The sequence below is a fragment of the Mytilus californianus genome, unplaced genomic scaffold (genome assembly GCF_021869535.1).
Source record: "Mytilus californianus isolate M0D057914Y unplaced genomic scaffold, xbMytCali1.0.p SCAF_7, whole genome shotgun sequence".
Classification (NCBI taxonomy): domain Eukaryota; kingdom Metazoa; phylum Mollusca; class Bivalvia; order Mytilida; family Mytilidae; genus Mytilus; species Mytilus californianus.
In genome coordinates, this window is record NW_026262723.1 from 113,471,477 (window position 1) to 113,496,288 (window position 24,812).

General features: G+C 32.1%; 1 protein-coding gene across 3 annotated transcripts in view; it reads left to right on the forward strand.

Annotated features, from left to right (window-relative positions):
• Positions 1-24,812, forward strand: part of LOC127709824 (regulatory-associated protein of mTOR-like) — a 73,076-nt gene that overhangs the window by 41,599 nt on the left and 6,665 nt on the right. For all 3 annotated transcript variants that reach the window (XM_052215484.1, XM_052215487.1, XM_052215485.1), the window contains 10 exons: positions 326-455; positions 1,096-1,315; positions 1,809-1,923; positions 2,653-2,777; positions 3,052-3,159; positions 13,075-13,181; positions 15,121-15,251; positions 19,187-19,273; positions 20,750-20,866; positions 24,560-24,689. In XM_052215484.1, the coding sequence (XP_052071444.1) occupies positions 326-455; positions 1,096-1,315; positions 1,809-1,923; positions 2,653-2,777; positions 3,052-3,159; positions 13,075-13,181; positions 15,121-15,251; positions 19,187-19,273; positions 20,750-20,866; positions 24,560-24,689 (1,270 nt within the window). The remainder of the gene's footprint in view (positions 1-325; positions 456-1,095; positions 1,316-1,808; positions 1,924-2,652; positions 2,778-3,051; positions 3,160-13,074; positions 13,182-15,120; positions 15,252-19,186; positions 19,274-20,749; positions 20,867-24,559; positions 24,690-24,812) is intronic.

The following is a 24,812-nucleotide window of genomic DNA, read 5'->3' on the forward strand; positions in this document are numbered from 1 at the left end:
CATCAAGATAATGTATAACATATTTGTTATATCTTTAGAGGACATGTTTTTCAAAGGACAATCATATGGGAAACATCTGTGTCCTTCTGTTTGCTGTCTAGGTCCTTTATTCTTACAAGGTAGACCATGTAGAAGCTTCACAGGAAAACTGAAAAGAAGCTGGCATTAACATAAAGCTTATAGACGCAATTTCATTGTGAGGTGAACATTTTAAGATTTTATGGCAAATTATAATTTGGACCCTGATTTCATAGTTCACTGAACAAGGACACATGATAGTGTGAGCTGGTGTCCTATTGACACATGTTTTTGTTTTTTTTTTCAGTACACCACCCAATAATGGTATAGATGAGAATGTGGGGATTAAGAAAGATTTTTCTTCACCAGGCATGCAATATTCTTATTCTGCTCAGTTTTCACGGAGCCGAAAATTGTTTGACAAAGGTCCAAATGGGGTAAGTAAAAACCGTAATGTACATGGTATTTATGTCATGGTTACTGAACCATGTACAGTTGACTGAAGATTACGGTGAATAGGTTAACAAAATAGATTATTGGTTGTCTTTAGTTGCTGTGTAATATATTTGTTTTTGTTAAATGTTATAATCAGGATGTTTGATTCCAATTTGAATTGAAGGCTGTATGGTGACCCGTGATTGTTCTCATCCATGTCCTTTGGTCTTTGGTGAATAGTTGTCCTATTTACAATTACACCACATCTCTTTAATTTTACATACATTCATGTTATAATGCTTATAATGATATTAATAATAAAAAAGAATGGTCTTTATTCAAGAACAAAACTTAATGTTAGCTGTCTTTGTTGTTTTCCATTCGTTTGATGTGTGTTTGAGCTTTTGATTTTGCCATTTGATAAGAGACTTTCCGTTTTGAATTTTCCTTGGAGTTCGTTTTTTTTTTTTTTTTTACTTTTTGTGTAAAGTAGTTATATTTTAACCTAATTTTATTCAAAAAAAGTATGCCAATTATGCAGTTTTGGACAACTCTATCATTTTTGTACTGCATAACATCAAATTCTTTTAAACTTATGAAGCACATTTTTTGTATACATGAAGATAATTTTATTTTATTTAGATGGAGGAACCTATTATACAAGAAGATTCTAAGAATCCTCTGCAGTTTTCCATATCTTCTACCGAGTTCTTTCAGTGGTGTTGTAAAAGGTTCGCCGAACCTGTAATGAGGTTGTCAGAAGAGAAGGATCCCGAGAGTTTATCTCATCATGATAGAGATTTTAAGTTTAGACGGAACTGTTTGATACGAGATGAAGCCAAAGATGAGCAGATTAAAGCAGGTATATCAAATCCACTTTTTAAGTGACAACTTTTCTTTTTCCTCAAAATAGGGGATAAAACCTCAAGGTTAAATTCTTTAGAAAATTGTTGAGGTTTAAGGCTCTCAATGTGAAATATTCATGCAATCAAGATAAAAATTACTGCATGAATGAATTAAGATATAAACTATCCAAATATATAACAATAGGGTGGCATAACCTATATTTCGTGGTACATTGAATGAAATTAAACGTTAAGGTTGAAAGTGAACATTTAAGGTTTGAATTAGTTACAAGTGAAGATGGTCTGCACAAAAAAATAGATGTCACTGACTATTGATTTGTTAAGCCTGAAATTTTAATTATCCATCATTTACCTAAAAACTTACCCCTTGATAAAGATTGAAGTTCCCTTTATATACATTTAGACATTATTTATAAGCCAACAGAACTTGGGAGAACATTGATGGAAATTGATTCATGGCAATGAGTTATCTCCCTTGATTATTTCCAGGTTTTAATAGACTTGATGATCAGGTGTTTGTAAATAAGAACCAAGGAATTCCAACTGTGATCAAGTTTCATCCGTATGAGTCCTACATAGCTGTAGCTGATAAAGAGAGTATCAGGTAAATGTATATCTTGTTTATAGAAAGATTAATGGGTTAGCTCCCTTTGTTAGGAAACCCCAAGGTAAATAGTTATATATCTTAAGAGAAAGACTTATTCTATATTTCCTTTGTCCTAAAGGCAAGACATTCACATAAAGTGAAAAAAAATATATGCATGTATCCTGCCTCCAAACTGACCCTAAAGTTTGATCGCCGATCCTTAAACATATTATTGCCTTTCCAAATATTCATTGAAGAAAAAGCATTATGACATGTATGAGTCTTATTTGACCATAAATCCCATTTCCATTGGATTATTCTTTCAAATTTTTAATCAGATAAATGCTTATTGAGTGCAGAACTTGTCAAAACATTGAAAACTACAAAAGTATCGACAGACATGCGCAAATTACCTGATGCGTAAGCGTAAAACGTGTAATTTTTTAGGATTTGTTAATATGCCATATATACCGTATATATACTTTTGGGCCTATGGGTTAATAAACAACATTGTCCAATATTTTGCTGATAATGTTTCCAAAAGTGCGTTAATGTTATTATCCATCTTCAAATTATATATTAATTACAGTATTTTCTCCTTGGAACCCTGTGACAGTTAGAAATAAACTGGACTAAAATGATCCAAGGTCCCTCATGGTAAAGAAATTTGTACAGGAGATCCCCTGGGGCTCCCATGTAACTCAAGTTTGTCAAAGTAAATTGTAACAGATGTGATTATTTTTTCAGCTTTTGGGATTGGGAACAAGGCACAAAGATGGGTAGTATACAGAACGAGAATATTAAATCATCTAAGATATCCACGATGGAATTTGTCAATCCACATGACAGTACACTGCTTTTATGTGGATCTGGTGAGTATAAATATAGGATAATTTTGTCCCTAAAAGATGTATGATAGCATTTCATTTTATCATTTGGATGTGGGATATAACTGTTTGGAGGAAGAACTTCATTATGGATTTAAACTTTTATAATTATTTAGCTTTTGTAGACTTAAAAAAATAAAATGGACATGAGTTCTGAAGTAATGCTGTTAATATTTAATGTGTATATAGATTGAGTATTATTAAGAACAGAAAATTAATTGTACATGTCCTATGTCATGAATGATGTTTTATATTAAAGATGATGGTGCCGTCAGGATTTGGAGAAATTGTCTTTCAGAAAATTCAGATACCAAAGAATTAGTCACTGCCTTCCAAGCCATTACTGAACCTATTCCTTTGACTAAAGGTAGGTTCACTTTCAAACCATGACAGGTCTTATCACTTTATCTTAAGGTACCAAAAATATACTAATTCTATTGCTTCAATCAATTCATAACAACACCTTGAGATTGGTCTATATATTATATGTAGAATTCATAACAACACCTTGTGATTGGTCTATATATTATAGGTGGAATTCATAACAACACCTTGAGATTGGTCTATACATTATAGGTAGGATTCATAACAACACCTTGAGATTGGTCTATATATTATAGGTAGGATTCATAACAACACCTTGGGATGGTCTATTTATTATAGGTAGAATTCATTACAACACCTTGGGGTTGGTCTCTTTTTTATAGGAAGAATTCATAACAACACCTTAGGATTGGTCTATATATTATAGGTATAATTCATAACAACACCTTGAGATTGGTCTATATATAATAGGTAGAATTCATAACAACACCTTGAGATTGGTCTATACATTATAGGTAGAATTCATAACAACACCTTGAGATTGGTCTATATATTATAGGTAGAATTCATAACACCTTGAGATTGGTCTATATACTATAGGTAGAATTCATAACAACACCTTGAGATTGGTCTATATATTATAGGTAGAATTCATAACACCTTGAGATTGGTCTATATATTATAGGTAGAATTCTTAACAACACCTTGGGATTGGTCTTTATATTATAGGTAGGATTCATAACAACACCTTGAGATTGGTCTATATATTATAGGTAGAATTCATAACAACACCTTGAGATTGGTCTATATATTTTAGGTAGAATTCATAACACCTTGAGATTGGTCTATATTATAGGTAGAATTCATAACAACACCTTGAGATTGGTCTATATATTATAGGTAGAATTCATAACAACACCTTGAGATTGGTCTATACATTATAGGTAGAATTCATAACACCTTGAGATTGGTCTATATTATAGGTAGAATTCATAACAACACCTTGAGATTGGTCTATATATTATACTTAGAATTCATAACACCTTGAGATTGGTCTATATTATAGGTAGAATTCATAACAACACCTTGAGATTGGTCAATATATTATAGGTAGAATTCATAACAACACCTTGAATTGGTCTATATATTATAGGTAGAATTCATAACAACACCTTGGGGTTGGTCTCTTTTTTATAGGAAGAATTCATAACAACACTTAGGATTGGTCTATATATTATAGGTATAATTCATAACAACACCTTGAGATTGGTCTATATATAATAGGTAGAATTCATAACAACACCTTGAGATTGGTCTATACATTATAGGTAGAATTCATAACAACACCTTGAGATTGGTCTATATATTATAGGTAGAATTCATAACACCTTGAGATTGGTCTATATATTATAGGTAGAATTCATAACAACACCTTGATAATGGTCTATATATTATAGGTAGAATTCATAACAACACCTTGAGATTGGTCTATATATTATAGGTAGAATTCATAACACCTTGATAATGATCTATATATTATAGGTAGAATTCATAACAACACCTTGAGATTGGTCTATATAATATATGTAGAATTCATAACAACACCTTGAGATTGGTATATATATTATAGGTAGAATTCATAACAACACCTTGAGTTTGGTCTATATATTATAGGTAGAATTCATAACACCTTGATGATGGTCATTATATTATAGGTAGAATTCATAACAACACCTTGAGATTGGTCTATATATTATAGGTAGAATTTATAACAACACCTTGAGATTGGTCTATATAAAATAGGTAGAATTCATAACAACACCTTGAGATTGGTCTTTATATTATAGGGAGAATTCATAACAACACCTTGAGATTGGTCTATATATTATAGGTAGAATTCATAACAACACCTTGATAATGGTCTATATATTATAGGTAGAATTCATAACAACACCTTGAGATTGGTCTATATATAATAGGTAGAATTCATAACAACACCTTGAGATTGGTCTTATATTATAGGTAGAATTCATAACAACACCTTGAGATTGGTCTATATATTATAGGTAGAATTCTTAACAGCACCTTGGGATTGGTCTTTATATTATAGGTAGGATTCATAACACCTTGAGATTGGTCTATATTATAGGTAGAATTCATAACAACACCTTGAGATTGGTCTATATATTATAGGTAGAATTCATAACAACACCTTGAGATTGGTCTATACATTATAGGTAGAATTCATAACACCTTGAGATTGGTCTATATTATAGGTAGAATTCATAACAACACCTTGAGATTGGTCTATATATTATAGGTAGAATTCATAACAACACCTTGAGATTGGTCTATATTATAGGTAGAATTCATAACAACACCTTGAGATTGGTCTATATATTATACTTAGAATTCATAACACCTTGAGATTGGTCTATATTATAGGTAGAATTCATAACAACACATTGAGATTGGTCTATATATTATAGGTAGAATTCATAACAACACCTTGAGATTGGTCTATATATTATAGGTAGAATTCATAACAACACCTTGGTGTTGGTCTCTTTTTTATAGGAAGAATTCATAACAACACCTTAGGATTGGTCTATATATTATAGGTATAATTCATAACAACACCTTGAGATTGGTCTATATATAATAGGTAGAATTCATAACAACACCTTGAGATTGGTCTATACATTATAGGTAGAATTCATAACAACACCTTGAGATTGGTCTATATATTATAGGTAGAATTCATAACACCTTGAGATTGGTCTATATATTATAGGTAGAATTCAAAACAACACCTTGAGATTGGTCTATATATTATAGGTAGAATTCATAACACCTTGAGATTGGTCTATATATTACAGGTAGAATTCATAACAACACCTTGAGATTGGTCTATATATTATAAGTAGAATTCATAACACCTTGAGATTGGTCTATATTATAGGTAGAATCCATAACAACACCTTTAGATTGGTCTATATATTATAGGTAGAATTCATAACAACACCTTGAGATTGGTCTATATATTATAGGTAGAATTCATAACAACACCTTGAGATTGGTCTATATATGATAGGTAGAATTCATAACAACACCTTGAGATTGGTCTATATATTATAGGTAGAATTCATAACAACACCTTGAGATTGTTCTATATATTATAGGTAGAATTCATAACACCTTGATAATGGTCTATATATTATATAGGTAGAATTCATAACAACACCTTGAGATTGGTCTATATATTATAGGTAGAATTCATAACACCTTGAGATTGGTCCATATATTATAGGTAGAATTCATAACACCTTGAGATTGGTCTATATATTATAGGTAGAATTCATAACACCTTGAGATTGGTCTATATATTATAGGTAGAAAACAGTATCGGTATATTTATTTACAATAAAAGGTTCAATACCACAAAAGGAAGGTTGGGATTGATTTTGGGGGTTATGGTACCAACAGTTTGGGAATTCGGGGCCAAAAACAAGCGTTTTTGTAGTTTCCAGACAATAACTTGTGTGTACATGTATGGATCTGTCTGACATTGTACCACAAGGTTTCATATCACAAAGGGAAGACTGGGATTGAGTTTGGGGGTAATTGCCGCAAACATGCAGGAATTAGGGACAAAAAAGGGGCCAAAACAAACATTTTTTAGTTTCAAGACAATAACTTGTGTTTAAGTGTATGGATCTCTCTTAAATTGTAAGTGTGGGGGTAATTGCTCCAAGGGGAGGGGTTCAAAAAGTTTGGGGGGGGGGGGGGATTTTTTTCCAATTTTTTTAAGGGGTTCATATTTTATTTCAAAAGTTTCAAGAAGAAATCTTCCATTGCACAGTATTGAGCAATAGATTTTTAAGATCTTTAACCACATTTATTTTGTGTCAGAAACCTATATTATGTCAAAAATTTGATCACAATCCAAATTCAAACAGTGTCAAGCTTGAATATTGTGTCCAAATTTGCCCCAACTGTTCAGGGTTCGACCTCGGCGGTCGTATCATGCTGCGCTCAGGGAAGCATTTAATGAAACTTATATCATAGGTTTATATCAGCAATGTCTTGGATGAGTTGGAAAATCAGTGCTGATCAATTATTATTCCCCTACCGACGAAGCCGAAGGGGACTTTAGGTTTGCACTCTGTCCGTCCGTCTGTCTGTCTGTCTGTCTGTCTGTCTGTCTGTCTGTCCATCTATTATTCCGGCAAATCAGTTTTCCAGTTTTTTTCTTTATGCTTGAAGATATTGATTTGATATTTGGTATATAGTTTTATCATGACAAGTTACAGATCAAGTTCGAATTTTGTTCTGGTTTGGTTATTTTGTCCAGAGTTATAGTCCTTGAACTTAGTAAATTCACTCAAATAATCAGTTTTCCACACTTTTTTTCGTCATGCATGCAGATATTGATTTGATAATTGGTATATAGTTTTAGTATGACAAGTTACAGATCAAGTTTGAATTTTGTTCCGGTCAGATGATTTTGTGCAGAGTTATGGTCCTTGGATTTAGAAAATTCACTCAAATAATAAGTTTTCTGCACTTTTTATCGTCATGCTTGAAGATATTGACTAGATATTTGTTAGATAGTTTACACCATGACAAGTTATAGATCAAGTTAGCATTTTGTTCCAGTACAATGAATTCTTAACCGGTAGGGGGACTATGTATTGCCATGCAATACTCTCAGAATGCTTGTTTTTAAAAAAGTTGTGCCCCTTGGAAACATTAATTATATGGAAAATTGCATCTTTAGCACTCTCATGTGTACAATTGTTGCCAGATTTTTATAAAACTTTTATTTGCCAATAAGACAACTATCCACTAAAATGAAGTATTTATTGTATTCTCTTACCAAGATAAATACAAAACTCAATTTTTACTTTGTCATGTTTAGAATTGCTGCAGAAAAAAATGAGTTTTCCAGCATCTATTCATAAAAATTTATTAAGTAAACAACAATATAATGTATGTGTACTGTATAGATTTAACTGTCTGGTCACCTCCATAATAATCTTTACAATATGTATATGAACATTTTTCCCTTTCTTATCTTTTCTGTCTTTCTTTTTGTGTTCCACAAACGGTGAAGTTTGTTCCCATACTCAAAAATGGTGTATGTGTTTTATGTGAAATTAAACATGGTCATATTTCTAGAGAGTTATAGACAAGGTGGTTTATGATGATCTTGACTACCCATGAGGGTCTTGCACATTGGTAAAAAAAGTTAACTGATGAAAAAAACATTGTTATAAATTTCAATTTAAGCATTGAAAAAAAGTATAGATCTCTCAAATTATTTTAAGAATTTTATTTAAGAAATTTAAAACCGTTTAAGTATCATTCTTATACCATTCTACGTTTAATTTGTATTTCCTTTATATTTTGTACTCATTTACATTATTTTGAGAGGAGGATAACTTGAAAAACATGGTAGAATAGGGGAAGTAACTTGAAATTTCTATCTAGTGTTTTCTAATACACTGATCATTGTTTACATAATAAGTTCTTTAATTTACAGGTAAACATTACCTTCATCAGTGTTACAAAATCGAAATTAGAGATTGTCATCGATGAGAAAAAAAAACAGAGACTGAAAAAAATTTTGGGATTGAAAGACTCAAAAAACGGAAGATTTGAATATTTAACATGGAGGGACAGAAGAGGGCTTGAAAATCAGGAGATTTTGACTCCTGCCGGAAGAATGAAATGTCTGTGACCTAAAAAATTTTTTGCAACCGCCAAATGGTGCGGGCATTAAGGTTTACTCTTGTCCTTCTGTACATACGTATGGTATGTTAAGATTTTCCTTTTTCCGTCTGTACATCCATACGTCTGTCTTTACATACGTATGTTTTTTAAGGTTTACCCTTGTCTGTCTGCATGTGTTTCCCTCAACCAAATGTTCTGAAACTTGTACACAATGCTTATTACCAACAAACACAGAACAAGTTTGAAACATGGGTGGTGTAACTTTGACTGTTCGTAAGTTATGTCCCTTTATAGATGGAAAAATTGACAAATTTGCTGTTCTGCATTCAAACTTTATGTTGCCTCAACCAAATGTTATGAAACTTATACACAGTACTTTTTAACATGAACAGAGAACAAGTACAGATTTTTGGGTGGTGTCACTTTCACCACTTTCTAGTTACCCCATTACTGTTTGTTATTGAACAATGAGAGCACTCAAGTTCCCAAGCAATCTCTATTGACAACATACAGAAACAAATGTCTTTAGGTAGATTAACTGTATGCTGCCATCTTGGATTTTAAAATAGCAGTTCACAATAGGTCTAGCTCTTTGCTTAAATCTGCAAATTTTGAGACATATTGGCAATTAATGGGTTAGACTGTTTATTGGAATCAAGAAAAATCAGGGGTTTATTGCATTATTCAGACCACTTTACAAAATACTAAATATTTGTGTTTGTTCAAATCAAAATGTCAACATTTAAGGGGAGGTAACTCAAAAGTAAAATTTTGATAAAGGAATGATAGAGAAATAGTCAATTTTTATTTGTAGCAAGAAAACAAGGTCAGTGACAACATTTTTTCTTTCTTATTTTCTTAAAGCATATCTTAAAACCTATCTTCTCATATTGTATTTCAAAATTCTATCTCATAAATTTCTTTTTATTCACAAAAAACTGTATTTTTCATGAACAATCTATGCAAATTTGGGCAACTTTGCACAACTTGTAAATGTTGTAGCTTGAAAAATAGCATGGTGACCCATACTTTTTATTAACCAGATTTTCGAAGGAAAAATTGGTTATTGATTTGGGGATGTAGGGCGGGCGTCTGCCTAACAGTGTCTGTTCATTAACATGAAAAAGCTTTGACGAAATCTTTTCAAATTTAGATATCTTGTTTCCTGTGACTAAATGAAGGTCAAGTTCAATTTTCAAGATTTTAGCTGTTCTCATTGTTGAGTTGTAGACCTTTCAGTAGCAAAAGTGATACTTATTATATGATTTATTTATTTTGAGTTATTTCCCTTTGAACAGAAATGGTGTAATTAATAAGTATATGGATAGACAGTCTTTCCATGATTGTATCTGTTTTATTCATGCAATAATTTCCACTTTTATGAAGATAACAAACGTGTGGTAATTATCAACTAACAAAATTATAATTGGAGTGACAGATTTATTTGAAAATTTTGTGTTTCTTAAGTGTTGTTGATAATAAGCTCTGTAGGACAGTATAAATATAGTTTGAAATTTACAGCTCATTATTATATATTTTGAAATTAATTACAGATAAGTTTTATAGATTATATTTTGAAATTAATTACAGATAAGTATTATAGATTATATTTTGAAATTAATTACAGCTAAGTTTTATAGATTAGTATTAATTATTATTATAGTATTAATGATAATGATATTTTGGAAATTTGTTTGCTTTTTTTTTAGGTAAATGTTTTGAAGAATTTTGTGGTAGACTTGTTTGTTATTCTGTATAAACTAATTTTCTGAATGCAATATATATATTTTTTTTATGTAGCAAACTCCTTTGAAAACTAAAACTTATATTGCTTATTAATAAACATGTATTTAGATTTTTGATTTTGAACCCAGTTTTCAAGTTGGTCAAAATCAGGGGTCCAAAATAAAACTGTTTGATTTCAACGAAAATTGAATATATGGGGTTCTTTGAAATGCTGAATGCAAACTTTTTTTTTACTTGATCATGTCTGGTCCAGATTTGCAAATATCATTTTTATGCAGGAAAATCTGGTTTGCTGTCACTCTGACAGCCTCTTGTTATGATTTTGAACAAAAGCATGGAAAAATCTTCATTTTGGCGAGAGGATAAGAAAATTCTATGAGGAAATATATACCAATGATCAGTCTTAATTTTCAAAGAAAACAAAATCACCAATAGGTATAAATAAGTACATTGACTCTTGCACATTTACAAGCAGCAGTTTCTGTGTCCAAAAGATCTTCTTATATTTACATGTAATTTGATTCTCCTACTTACTTTTACGCATAGATTTGATTTGATTTTTGGTGTTTTAACGCCACTTTTAAGCACCGCTTTTAGGCTATTTCGTGGCGGCCAGTTTTTATTGGTGGAGGAAGCCAGAGTGCCCGGAGAAAACCACCGACCTTCGATAGGAAAACTGACAATCCTAGTCAATTAAGATTGGAGTCGAGAGCACGAGCGGGGTTCGAACTCACAACCTCAGTGTTGACTGGCTAGTGATTACAGTAGTAACTACTTAGACCACTCGGCCACCGAGGCCCCTATTTTTACGCATAGAATATGAAGAAATAAATTTGGAAGGTGTTGAAAACAATTTGCAAGTAATACACTGTCTGAACAAGACAGAAATAAAAGACAAAATAAATCAAAGGAATATAACTGTGTTCCCGTACCAGATAGATTTGATTAGGTCTTACTTGACCTTTAGAGTTTTATGTCCTTTATAAAATAATTCTAATATTGCAGGAGGTCAGATATTTTAATGTTTATTAATGTGAAAAAAACAAACAGATGTTTGTAAGATTGCCAATGAGACAGCTTTCTGTTTGTAAGATTGCCAATGAGACAGCTTTCAAACAAGAAGAGAGGACAAGGATGTAAAACAGCTACATGTCTCAGTATGGCATCAAGATTAAGAAAAACTCCTAGTGTATAGTAAGATGGGCTCAGTCATCAAGATTAAGAAAAACTCCTAGTGTATAGTAAGATGGGCTCAGTATGGCATCCAGATTAAGAAAAACTCCTAGTGTATAGTAAGATGGGCTCAGTATGGCATCAAGATTAAGAAAAACTCCTAGTGTATAGTAAGATGGGCTCTAGTACAAACTCCTAGTGTATAGTAAGGTTGGCTCTAGTAATGCAAAAACTCCTAGTGTAAAAGTAAGATGGGCTCTAGTACAAACTCCTAGTGTATAGTAAGGTGGGCTCTAGTACAAACTCCTAGTGTATAGTAAGGTGGGCTCTAGTACAAACTCCTAGTGTATAGTAAGGTGGGCTCTAGTAATGCAAAAACTCCTAGTGTATAGTAAGAAGGGCTCTAGTACAAACTCCTAGTGTATAGTAAGATGGGCTCTAGTACAAACTCTTAGTGTATAGTAAGGTGGGCTCTAGTAATGCAAAAACCCCTAGTGTATAGTAAGATGGGCTCTAATACAAACTCCTAGTGTATATTAAGGTGGGCTCTAGTACAAACTCCTAGTGTATAGTAAGGTGGGCTCTAGTACAAACTCCTAGTGTATAGTAAGAAGGGCTCTAGTACAAACCCCTAGTGTATAGTAAGATGGGCTCTAGTGCAAACTCCTAGTGTATAGTAAGGTGGGCTCTAGTGCAAACTCCTAGTGTATAGTAAGATGGGCTCTAGTACAAACTCCTTGTGTATAGTAAGGTGGGCTCTAGTAATGCAAAAACTCCTAGTGTATAGTAAGAAGGTCTCTAGTACAAACTCCTAGTGTATAGTAAGAAGGGCTCAAGTAATGCAACTACAACCCAGGACATCCTCTGGATTACAGGATATATCAAGCACATAAAAATCAGAGGGCGATTAAGGGGGATGGGTCCAGGGTTCCTGACCCCCTCCCCCTTATGGAGCTTCATATACAATAGTATCACTCCAAACGTTAACTTTCTACGGGCCCCTTTTTCAAAATCCTGGAAATTGTGGTAGTGTTAATCATGTTTGTAAGTACTAAACCCTCCCTCTGGCCAGGGACAGTTGTGTAACAACAGTCTGAACCCATCCCCCCCCCCCCCCCCTATAGCCATGGACAGTTGTGTAACAACAGTCTGAACCCTCCCTCTAGCCAGGGACAGTTGTGTAACAACAGTCCAAACAATTTAATATGAGAACAATTTGTAAATGTCAGTTGGAAGTTGGAACTGGCTTGACTCATCAGATCAGTATTAAGCACTTGTTCACTTTTTACCTTTTATTTTATAGGATCAGGGTTGGTGATTGATTGGGAACAAGAATCAGGTAGATTATTAGCATCTGGTGATGTACGTTATATAAGAGTTTGGGATTCTGTTACAGAACTCAAATTACAGGTAAGGCCACCTAAATAAATCTTTTATGCCATCAATTACAGGTAAGGCCACACAAAATAAATATTTTATATCATCAATTACAGGTAAGGCCACCAAAATAAATCTTATATGCCATTAATTACAGGTAAGGCCACACAAAATAAATCTTTTATGTCATCAATTACAGGTAAGGTCACACACAATAAATCTTTTATGTCATCAATTACAGGTAAGGCCACACAAAATAAATCTTTTATGTCATCAATTACAGGTAAGGCCACACAAAATAAATATTTTGTCATCAATTACAGGTAAGGCCACACACAATAAATCTTTTATGTCATCAATTACAGGTAAGGCCACACAAAATAAATATTTTGTCATCAATTACAGGTAAGGCCACACACAATAAATCTTTTATGGCATCAATTACAGGTAAGGCCACACAAAATAAATCTTTTATGTCATCAATTACAGATAAGGCCACACAAAATACATATTTTGTCATCAATTACAGGTAAGGCCACACAAAATAAATCTTTTATGGCATCAATTACAGGTAAGGCCACACAAAATAAATCTTTTATGGCATCAATTACAGGTAAGGCCACACAAAATAAATCTTTCATGGCATTAATTCAATCCAGAAATTAAATCAAGAAAACATAACCATGATAACATGGAACAATGAATGTCAAATGGTCAAATTCTTTTAATTAAAAAAATCATGAAATTGAACCATACATGAACTATGGTCAATTAGAAAAAATTAGAATTAAAACATGAATAAAATCCTGTTTGAACATGCCTTTGAAGTTAAAAACTATAAACAATGTAAGTTAAAAACTATGTATGTTAAAAACTATGTATGTATTGAGACTACCATAAAATTATGTTGTCTTCTTATTTTGTGTAATTTACATCCATATGCATCCTTGGATCTGGCTTCTGTGGGTTAACTTTTGATTTAGTTGATATTTACGAAAAAATATTCTAATAATAATTCATCTTTTGGTTTCTGTGTGCACTTATAATTTAATACAGTATGAATATAAGGGAAATTTGGCAAGTTTTAAATTTCTTATCACAGGCCTTTAAAATTCAAGTTGGCCGTATTCACACGTAGCAGACTATTTATCTATACTATAAGAATTTTGGCAAAAATAGATACCATTGACATTATATATTTAAAAACACCAACATTTGACTGTGTCCATGTTTCAAAACATGAACTGGTTTGGTAATTGTTGCTTAGTCAGGAACCAGTTTAAATTAATTGTGCTATCTCCCTTTACTTTATTGCTTTGTCGAAATCAAAAGTTGCAGTCACAAGGAAGTTTAAAATGAGTTTGGATTTATCTGAAAGTAAGAAAAAAATAATCAAGAAAATTTGATATTCCAACAGGAATTATTAAAAAAGAAAAAAAAAGTTCAGTTTAGAAAGCTAATACAGGAAAAACAAAGTTTGTTTGTTCCTTCTTAAACCATTAAATGTGACCTTGCAGAATTATGACATAAATTTCAGAATAATATCATGTTCATAGGTCATAAAGCAACTTCATATCACTAAACAACAATAGCTTGGTACAATGGAACAACAAATCTTACTGCTGATGACCCCATAAAGTGTACACAATATCTAAGAAGCACAATTTGAAAGATCTATGTCAAAAAGATGCATCTTTGTCAAATCCTCATCAGCCAGTGAGTCTTTCAAATGCATTATTATACATGCATGCATACTGAATAAATATTTTAATGATTAATTCCCTTAACAAAGTTCAATATGTATGATCTTAGTGACAGGACCTCTTGTTTTCAGCCATGGAAGATAGGCAATTGATTGTTAAATCATTCCAAGATTTGCCATTATTTGAAGGTGTGAAAAAATTCAGCAAAGTAATCTATATAAAAATAGTTTTTTTTACTTCTCAAGTTTATTAACAAATTTGTATTGCAGGATATTCCAACAGGAGCTGATAGTTGTGTGACAAGTTTAGCATCAGACTCAGATGGTAGATCATTAGTGATAGCTGGTTGTGGGGATGGGACAGTCAGACTGTTTGACAGAAGGCTGGCACCAACAGAATGGTAAGAAACAAATCTTGATGTTACTGATTATCCCAGCCCGCCCCCCCTTACATCAGCTTGAAATGTAGTATGCATGTTAATTATGGGCTAAGCTATTTAATATGTATGCCAAATTGGGGCTCTTATCTAGCCTGCCATGAAAGTTGCAGAAGCTGATTGGTATTGCTGCGACGGCGCTAGGCATTGGCATCGTTAGCATCAACAATTGTGAAGTTTTCTGCTTGAGTCAGTTTGATAGGAACTTCTTGTGATAGATCAATGATATTTTCTGTTAAGCAGAGTTTGCGAAAACTTATTTTGACCCGTCGGTCATGGGACCGACAAAGCATGATTATTTGTCAGTCCATCAAAATTTTAGCCAGTCCTACAAAATCTGTCAATTTTATCCTGAAATAAAATTAATAACATATTTTATCGAAAAATAACTATTAATATTAGTTTTATTCTTCGCACCCACAGGCAAATTAACAATGAAGGACAAGTTCAGGTCTTCTGATTGTTCTTATTTAAAGTCATCTTCACTATCCATTTCATCATCTGAATCACTTTCTCGGCTGTTACAGTATTTGTATGCTCCATTGTAGGGTTCAATCGCCTATTGTTTGCCAGGGATGGCTCTATGAACAAATTTAGAAGGCCACGTGTAGATCGCCGCTTTGGTTTGTTTATAATAATTCCGTAAACTATTAACGGAAATTAACAACGGGTACATCTGATAACCGATGTAAACACTTATTGGAAACAGTTGCGGTACATCTAATAACCGATGTAAAAAAGTGACGTAATATGCACTACAATGGCCGTTTTAACATCGGTCATCGGGACAGGCACTAGCCTTCAAAATACTGGTCCGAGCCTCATTTTGACCGACAGGACCGACCATTTTCGCGAACTCTGTGTTAAGCTGCATTACTATCAGTACATATCAGTTCGATGAACATTTCGAGGCCCTGCCCCCATAAGACATGATCCAGTGACTTTCAATTATTTACCAATTTTTATACGACCGCAAAAATTAAAAAATTTTTGGTCGTATATTGGTATCACATTGTCATCGTTGTTGTTGTCGTCGTCAGTGTCGTCCAAAGACAGATGGTTTCCGGATAATAACTTTAGTATAAGTAAATATAAATCAATAAAATGTTAACACAAGGTTTATAACCACTAAAGGAAGATTGGGATTGATTTTGGGGGTTATGGTGCCAACTTTTTAGGAATTAGGGGCCAAAAAAGGGGCCCAAATAAGCATTTTTGTAGTTTCCAGACAATAACTTGTGTTAAAGTGTATGAATCTCTCTGAAATTATACCACAAGTTTCCATACTACAAAGGGATGGTTAGAATTGACTTTGGGGGGGTTATGGCTCAAACCATTTATGAATTAGGGGCAAAAAAAGGGGGAAAACAAGGGTGTTTCTGGTTAAAGGACAATTGAGACAATTTAAAAGCAGTGTAAGGGAGGTAATCCAAATCAAAATCCAAATCAATTTAAATAACAATGTTTGATTACCTCCCTTACACTGCTTGTAAATTATGTATTAAGAAATGATGATTGTCTGAGATACTGACCATAACTTGAGGGAAAGAATTATTTTTTGGAATAAGGGAAAGGGGGGAGGTGAAAAAAATTGGAGGTGGACTACAGTTAATCTGTGTCAGAAACCTATTATGTGTCAAAAATTTAATTACAATCCAAATTCAGACCTGTATCAAGCATGAATATTGTGTCCATTTTGGCCCCAACTTTTCAGGGTTGGACATCTGCGGTCATATGCAGCTGCGCTCAGGGAAGCAATTTATCAATGTTAAGTTTTCTGCTTAAAGTTAGTTTTATAGGTACTTCTCATGATAGACAATGATTTTTGTCTCGCCTTGACAAAGTCAAAAAGCGAGACATAGGTATGCTGTTTCCGGTGTCAGCGGCAGCGGAATCAACAATGTATTAGTTTGTGATTAGATCTAGTTCATGGCGAACCACTAGTGGTAGGTCAATGCATATGATGTTTGGTATGCAGTTGTATTAGCATTGGCACATCTCATTACCATGGAGATTATTTGGCCCCACCCCCTCAGTCAAGGTCTATTGACTTTGAAACTTTTCATAGTTTACATGTATTAGTTTGTGATTAGGTCAATTTAAGGGGAACCGCTAGTGGTAGGTCAATGATATTTGGTATGCAGTTGTATAAACACTGGCATATCTCATTTCCATGAGGTAATTTGGCTCCGCCCCCATAGTCATGGTCTTTAGACTTTGAAAATTTTGCTAAGTTAACATGTATTAGTTTGTGATTAGGTCAGTTCAAGGGGAACCATAAGTGGTAGGCCAATGTTAATTGGTATTCAGTTGTATAAGCATTAGCACATATCATTTCCATGGAGAATATTTGGCCCCGCCCCCTCAGTCATGGTCTATTTACTTTGAAACTTTTGCTTAGTTTACATGTATTAGTTTGTGATTAGATCAGTTTAAGAAGAACTGCTAATGTTAAGTCAATGATATTTGGTATGCAAATTTATTGGCATTTGCAAGTATTGTTTCCATGGAGATTATATAGCCCCACCCCTGATCATGGTTCATTGACTTTGAAACTTTTACACAGTTTACAAGTTAATGTTTGTGTTTAGGTTTGTTTAAAGGGAACGACTTATAATAAGTCAATGGTATTTGGTATGCAGTTGTATTAGCATTGGCACATCTCATTCCATGGAGATTGTTTAGCCATGTACCTTCAGTCATGGTTCATCGACTTTGAATATTTGCATAAATTACATGTTAAAGTATTGCTATTTTAATTTCAACATTTGCATTATCAAAATTACAAAAAGGTGAGACATATCTCTGTGATAACAGTTTATTTCTATAAAGTTGCATTACTATCAGTACATCTCAGTTTGGCAACCATTTCGAGTCCCAGTCGCCTAGGTCATGGTCCTGCAATTTTGAATTAATTAGCATTATTGCTGTCCATCGGATTGTCTTTTTCTGGATTTTCTGCACACAAGCAAGACATATCTCTGTGTCAACAGTTCATAGAGATTTTATGATTCACTGAACATATATAGAAATAAGATAGTGTGAGCAGGGCATTGTGTCCTATGTACACATATTTTTGTTAAATCCATCATATGATTTGATAAGTCTTTTTATAATGATGATGTACAGAAAACTAAAATATGAAGTCTAAATCAAAGAGGGGAGATAATTCAACCTACTTTTTATTTAATTCATCGTCTGCCCACTCAATAAAGATGTACAGAAAGCTAGATGAATTTTTAAAGTAACATTTCATAGAGTAAAGCAGATAATTCAACTTAATTTTTGTTAGATTTGATCACATAAAATGGTTGCTCACTCAATGAAGATATGCAGGAAGCTAGATAATTATGCGAAACACCTTAGAGGGGAAATAATATAAATCATTTTAATTTAAATGATTTTATAAAATGGCTCTTATCTAAATGAAGATGTACAGGAAATTGAATAATTAAGTTCAATATCTAATGGAGGGGAGATGTTTCAATTAACTTTCATTTAAATTTAAGTGATTTTATAAAATGGCTGCTGACTGAAAGAAGATGTACAGGAAACCAAATAATCTCTGAGTGGAGATAATTCAAATTTTATTAAATTCATATAAAATGGTCATTCACTCGATGAAGATGTACAGGAAACTTGATAAATGTCATAAAGGGGAGATAATTCAACTTCCATGTGTGATTGAGGTAATTTAACACATAAAATATGTGTTACCACCAATATTTCAGAATTAAATTGGAGATTACATTGTAGCCAAGTAATGACTATATTACATTGAAGCTGAGTAATGACTTTATATTACATTTTAGCCCAGTAATGACTTTATATTACATTGTAGCCGAGTAATGACTTTATATTACATTGTAGCCGAGTAATGACTTTATATTACATTTTAGCCGAGTAATGACTTTAAGAGAGCATCCACGATGGGTTGTAAAAGTGCATTTACAAAAAGGTGCAGAAGGAAAAATAGTTAGTGCAAGGTAAGTACCTTTTATGATGACTGATTACATTAAGGGCTGTTCGAGAAAATACTATCCCCCCCCCCCCCCCCCCCCAGGGAAGGCAATTTATGTCTCGCCGTGAGGGAGTCAAAAAGCGAGACATAGGTATGCTGTTTCCGGTGTCGGCGGCAGCGTCAACAATTTATTAGTTTGTGATTAGGTCTAGTTCATGGTGAACCACTAGTGGTAGGTCAATGATATTTGGTATGCAGTTGTATAAGCATTGGCATATCTCATTTCCATGGAGAATATTTGGTCCCTACCCCTCAGTCATGGTCTATTGACTTTGAAACTTTTGCTTAGTTTACATGTATTAGTTTGTGATAAGGTCAGTTTAAGATGAACCACTAATGTTAAGTCAATGATATTCGGTATGCAAATGTATTGGCATTTGCAAGTTTCATTTCCATGGAGATTATATAACCCCACCCCCTAATTATGGTTCATTTACTTTGAAACTTTTACATAGTTTACAAGTTAGTTTGTGTTTAGGTTTGTTTAAAGGGAACGACTTATGAAAATTCACTGGTATTGTCAATGGTATTTGGTTTGCAGTTGTATTAGCATTGGCACATCTCATTTCCATGGAGATTGTTTAGCCCTGTACCTTCAGTCATGGTTCATTGACTTTGAATATTTGCATAACTTACATGTTAGAGTATTGCTATTTTAATTTCAACATTTGCATTATCAAAATAACAAATAGGCGAGACATATCTCTGTGTTAACCGTTTATTTTAATTTTATGTGGGTGGTTGTATTTGAAATACCAAAATGCAAAGGGAGTGTTGTTCTAATTTATTTTTATTTCTGTGGGTGGTGGGGGTTAAAAAAAAGTGCTGCCTGGGGGGGACATAGTATTTTCTGGAACAGCCCTATGGTTAAACTTAAGCAGTTTTGATATATATCAATGTATTTAAATATTAAAATATCAGCCAAAATAGATAAAATCTTTGCAAGTTAAATCAGTTAGCATAAAATTTTGAATCAAAAGTATGTCTTAAATTAAGGAATGCAAAAGGCATTTTACTGTTTATACTTTCTTCAACATGTAAAGGCAGTTGTTTAGACAGCATGCAGCATTAACTGGGCTTTGAGTACAACTGATGAAAAATAGATTTTTGGAATGTGTATTTGATGCATCAAGGTGATTTCATTATCTGTAAATTTTTTGTTACAAAGTCTTTGGTTCAGACAGATGTAAACAAATCATTATTTTTTGATGTTTTCTTGCTTGAGAAAAATAGGGAAAGAAGTGCAATTAATTTTTTTAAAAGAGTAATTTTAAGGCATAACAAAAAGAGTTGTTTGGGCAACTCAACAACTCTTATCATGTTTAGTTTGGCTTCATTAAGAGGTTCATTTGTTATAAGTATTGTAACATTTTCAGTGATATAATTAACAGATATATTATGATAGCAATATTAACTTAATATGTTCTACTTTTATTTTCAGTAATGCTGGTGATGTAAGATTCTGGGATCCAAGATTTACAGAATCTGTGAGAACACTTAATCTACAACAAGGACTTACTGCTGTTGATATCCACAAACATGCAGATGTTTTAGCTTGGTATGTTATGCTACACACATTAAAGTATTTAATTGTTTTAAACTAAAAATCAAAACATGTTTTTTTTTTATTTTTTGGATAGAAATAGGTTGATCAGATATGTAAACCCATTAGTACACAAAGTATAGTTGTATATTCTATTTCAAAAGATCGACAACTGACAACAAAAACTGAAAGGCATACTGCGTGCATTTAATTTTTCATATCAAAACTTAAAATTGACACCATTTAAACAAAATTCCTTTGACTATTGAATTTATTTAAAAGTTTGTTTTTTACCCCAATCAAACTACATTAACTAGTTTGTATTTCCCTAGCTTCGCACATACATATCTTAGGGATCATAGATTTATTCTTACGAGGAAGCTCCGAGCATGCTCGGAGGATGCTCGGAGCTTTTTAAGTAGGCTCTTCTCAGCAGTTAATGTGACAATAATTATCATGATCCATTAAGATGTCAATCAAATCTACACCACTTCTATGATAAGGAAAGTAGAGCATTATAGAGGATGCTCCATAAACACCTGTGTAAACATCTGGTCTATTCTAATACATTTTGCATTAAATTTTACAAAACTATAAAATAGATTAGAAATTCTTCAACAGTGCTGTGTAATGCTTAGAAAGAAATCTCAAGTCTCCACAAAAAGTAAAAGTCATTTAAATATTTTCTTATTATATTTAATAATCATTCCTTTTTTTATAATAAAAAAATTCTCAAATTTTATAATTAGATGATATGATTTAAAAATAGATATTATGCTACATAAAAGTTATCAAGACACAAACAACAGTCAGGTGGCGATACTAAACAAGTTATTTTTTTTAGTCACTTTTATAAATATGTTTTGTTTTTAAAAATTATTTAATAACTCAATAGTTATTTTAAATGACAAATAAAGCATGGACTAAATGTAGTTTTCAAGAATTTTTATATCATTTCATTAAATAAAATTAAGTATTTATCCAATTTGAGATGAGTATAGAGAGGTTACTTTAAAAAATAATGACAAAAATATTACTTTAATAAATTATTTTATACAACTTCAAAAAACTTAGTACTTACAATTATTAAGGAATATATGTAATTGCTTTCGATTAAGATTCAAATTATAAATAACTTCAAGTCTTAATTAAAGGTTCCATATCTAGTTATAACTGTCTATCTCTAAGATTTTAAGGGGAAATGATATTATAATAGCCCCAAGAGGCCAATCTTTGACCAAGAAGTGTGGCATCAGAAAAGCAATTAGTGCTTGTTGAGGATTTAAATAGCTTTACAAGTATATTTCATGGGGAAAATAACCAGATGTCTGTGAAAATTTGTTAAAGCTAGTAAAACCTGTATGAATGAACACCTATCAAAATAATATTAACAGAAGTTACTTATTCATGATATAGAAGTAATATTTGAAACAGCCTTGTTTTCAACATAACTTGTATAGGTAATTTTGAAAATTACTTGTTTAAGTAATGCCCCTAACTAAACAATGGTAATATGTTTTTTTTAAATAGCAAACTAAGTTCTTTTATAGAAAATTATGGCTACTTTAAGAAAAGTTTTAATTCATTAGTGGATGCCTGGTTTGAGGGGGTAATACCACCATTGTTTTCCCTCTAGTACGTCTCTCTTTACTTGGCATTTTATTTTAATTGTGCAGATTTAGCTTTGTTTTAAATAAAGAAATACTTGGCATGAGTAAAATTATTTTCCCCCTATAAGTCTTTGTTTAATTGTCATGATTGTTATATTTCAAAAAAAATGTGCAGAATTTATCTATGTTTTAAATAAAGAAATACTTGACATAAATAAATGTCCTGTACTACAGTGAAAATATAGCATAACTTTTCAGTGCATATAAGAAAGTAAACATCACCAGAAGTTAACCAATCAAATTCTCTCCCCCTTTTTTCCCTGTAGAATATAATATATTTTTATTGCTTTGAAACACCCAAGAAACATGTTTGCGTCTCAAAAAAATTTTCTGCAATGAAATGGAGGATTTATTTCAAACAACTGTCAAATTAAATGGAATATAAAAAAGATCAACCCTTTTTCGTATGAAACTGAATGTACTATGTTTTGGTAGTATGGTTATAAATCAATAACCATAGTTTGCGTCTTTGATGACTTTTATATTTCATTTTATATAGTATAAATTTAAAATATATTTATATTTCAAATATAAAATTTGAGTGTTTTTTTATATCATGTGTATTGAAAAAGAATGATAATTATTAAGAAAATGTTTTGAAATCATTTTCTTTCTGTGAAGACTTGATACCAAGCATTGTACAGTAATATTGAAGAATTTCTCATCTATTTCATAGTTTTGTAAAATTAATGCAAGATTTGTTTGAATAGACCAGATGTTTACACAGGTGTTAATGGAGCTTCCTCTATAATGCTCTACTTTCCTTATTATAAAAGTGCTATAGATTTGATTGACATCTTAATGGATCATGATAATTATTGTCACATTAACTGCTGAGAAGAGCCTACTGAAAAGCTCCGAGCATCCTCCAAGCATGCTCGGAGCTTCCTCGTAAGAATAAATCTATGATCCCTTATTTTCCTGTGCACATATTTAAGGAATGACTGTAATATTTTTTCTGTCTATGATGAAACAACATAAAAAATTTGGTGCATACTGAATAACTCGCATAGCGGGTTATTAAAAAGTGTGCACCACATTTTTGAGGATATTTCAAATAGACAGAAAAAATATAACAGTCATTCCTTATAACATTTTAAATTCTCATTTTTAAGGGAGTAAATCATTGAAAAACGTTGATGACGTCACAGTCACATGACAAAATTATGTCTATGAGCTGATAAACAGCAAACTTTCAGCCAATCAGAAGACATGTTACATACAGAATTAAATTATTTTTGTATAAATGTAACATGAAAAAGCTTTGTGGGGTTTCATTAGGACATCTACAAGTTAACACATTCTCTTCAAAAATAAATAGGTTCTCAAGTTGTGAATTTAATCAACAAAGATTATCATAGGTCTTCAGTCAAATGTCTGAAATGTCAATAATATTAAGATGTTACAAAGAACAAATACTGATGACCTACTTTACACCATTTGTGTAACCAAATCCAATACTTCTCCTGGTTATCTTCATAGGAACTACAATGAGACTTAGTCTGTCTCCCATTATTCTAGGAAGAAACAGGAAAAACAAATTGCAGAAAGGTACATGTGAGAATATGACTGATTGATTGTTGGTTGCTAAATGTCCAGTGGCAAATATTTCATGCATGTTCAAGATAATGTGAAAATATTTCTCTTCCCTATATTTACATTGTTTTATTGTTGTTGGTGTAATGTCAAGTGACAAATATCTCATTCATATTCTGGATGAGATATCATTGATAAATTATACATAAGTAAGCTGATACAGATACATTTATAAATTATACATAAGTAAGCTTATACAGATACATTTATAAATTATACATAAGTAAGCTGGTACAGATACATTTATAAATTATACATAAGTAAGCTTATACAGATACATTTATAAATTATACATAAGTAAGCTTATACAGATACATTTATAAATTATACATAAGTAAGCTTATACAGATACATTTATAAATTATACATAAGTAAGCTTATACAGATACATTTATAAATTATACATAAGTAAGCTTATACAGATACATTTAATCTTTTGCAGTGGTTCTTTCAATCAAATGATTGGAGTTTATAACCAGTCCGGTGATTCACTTAGTACCATTAAATACCATGAGGGATTTCTAGGACAGAGAATAGGCTCAATCAATTGTCTAGCTTTCCATCCTTATAAGGTGAGTAGAGATACACTTAGTACCATTAAATACCATGAAGGATTTCTAGGATAGAGAATAGGCTCAATCAATTGTCTAGCTTTCCATCCTTATAAGGTGAGTAGAGATACACTTAGTACCATT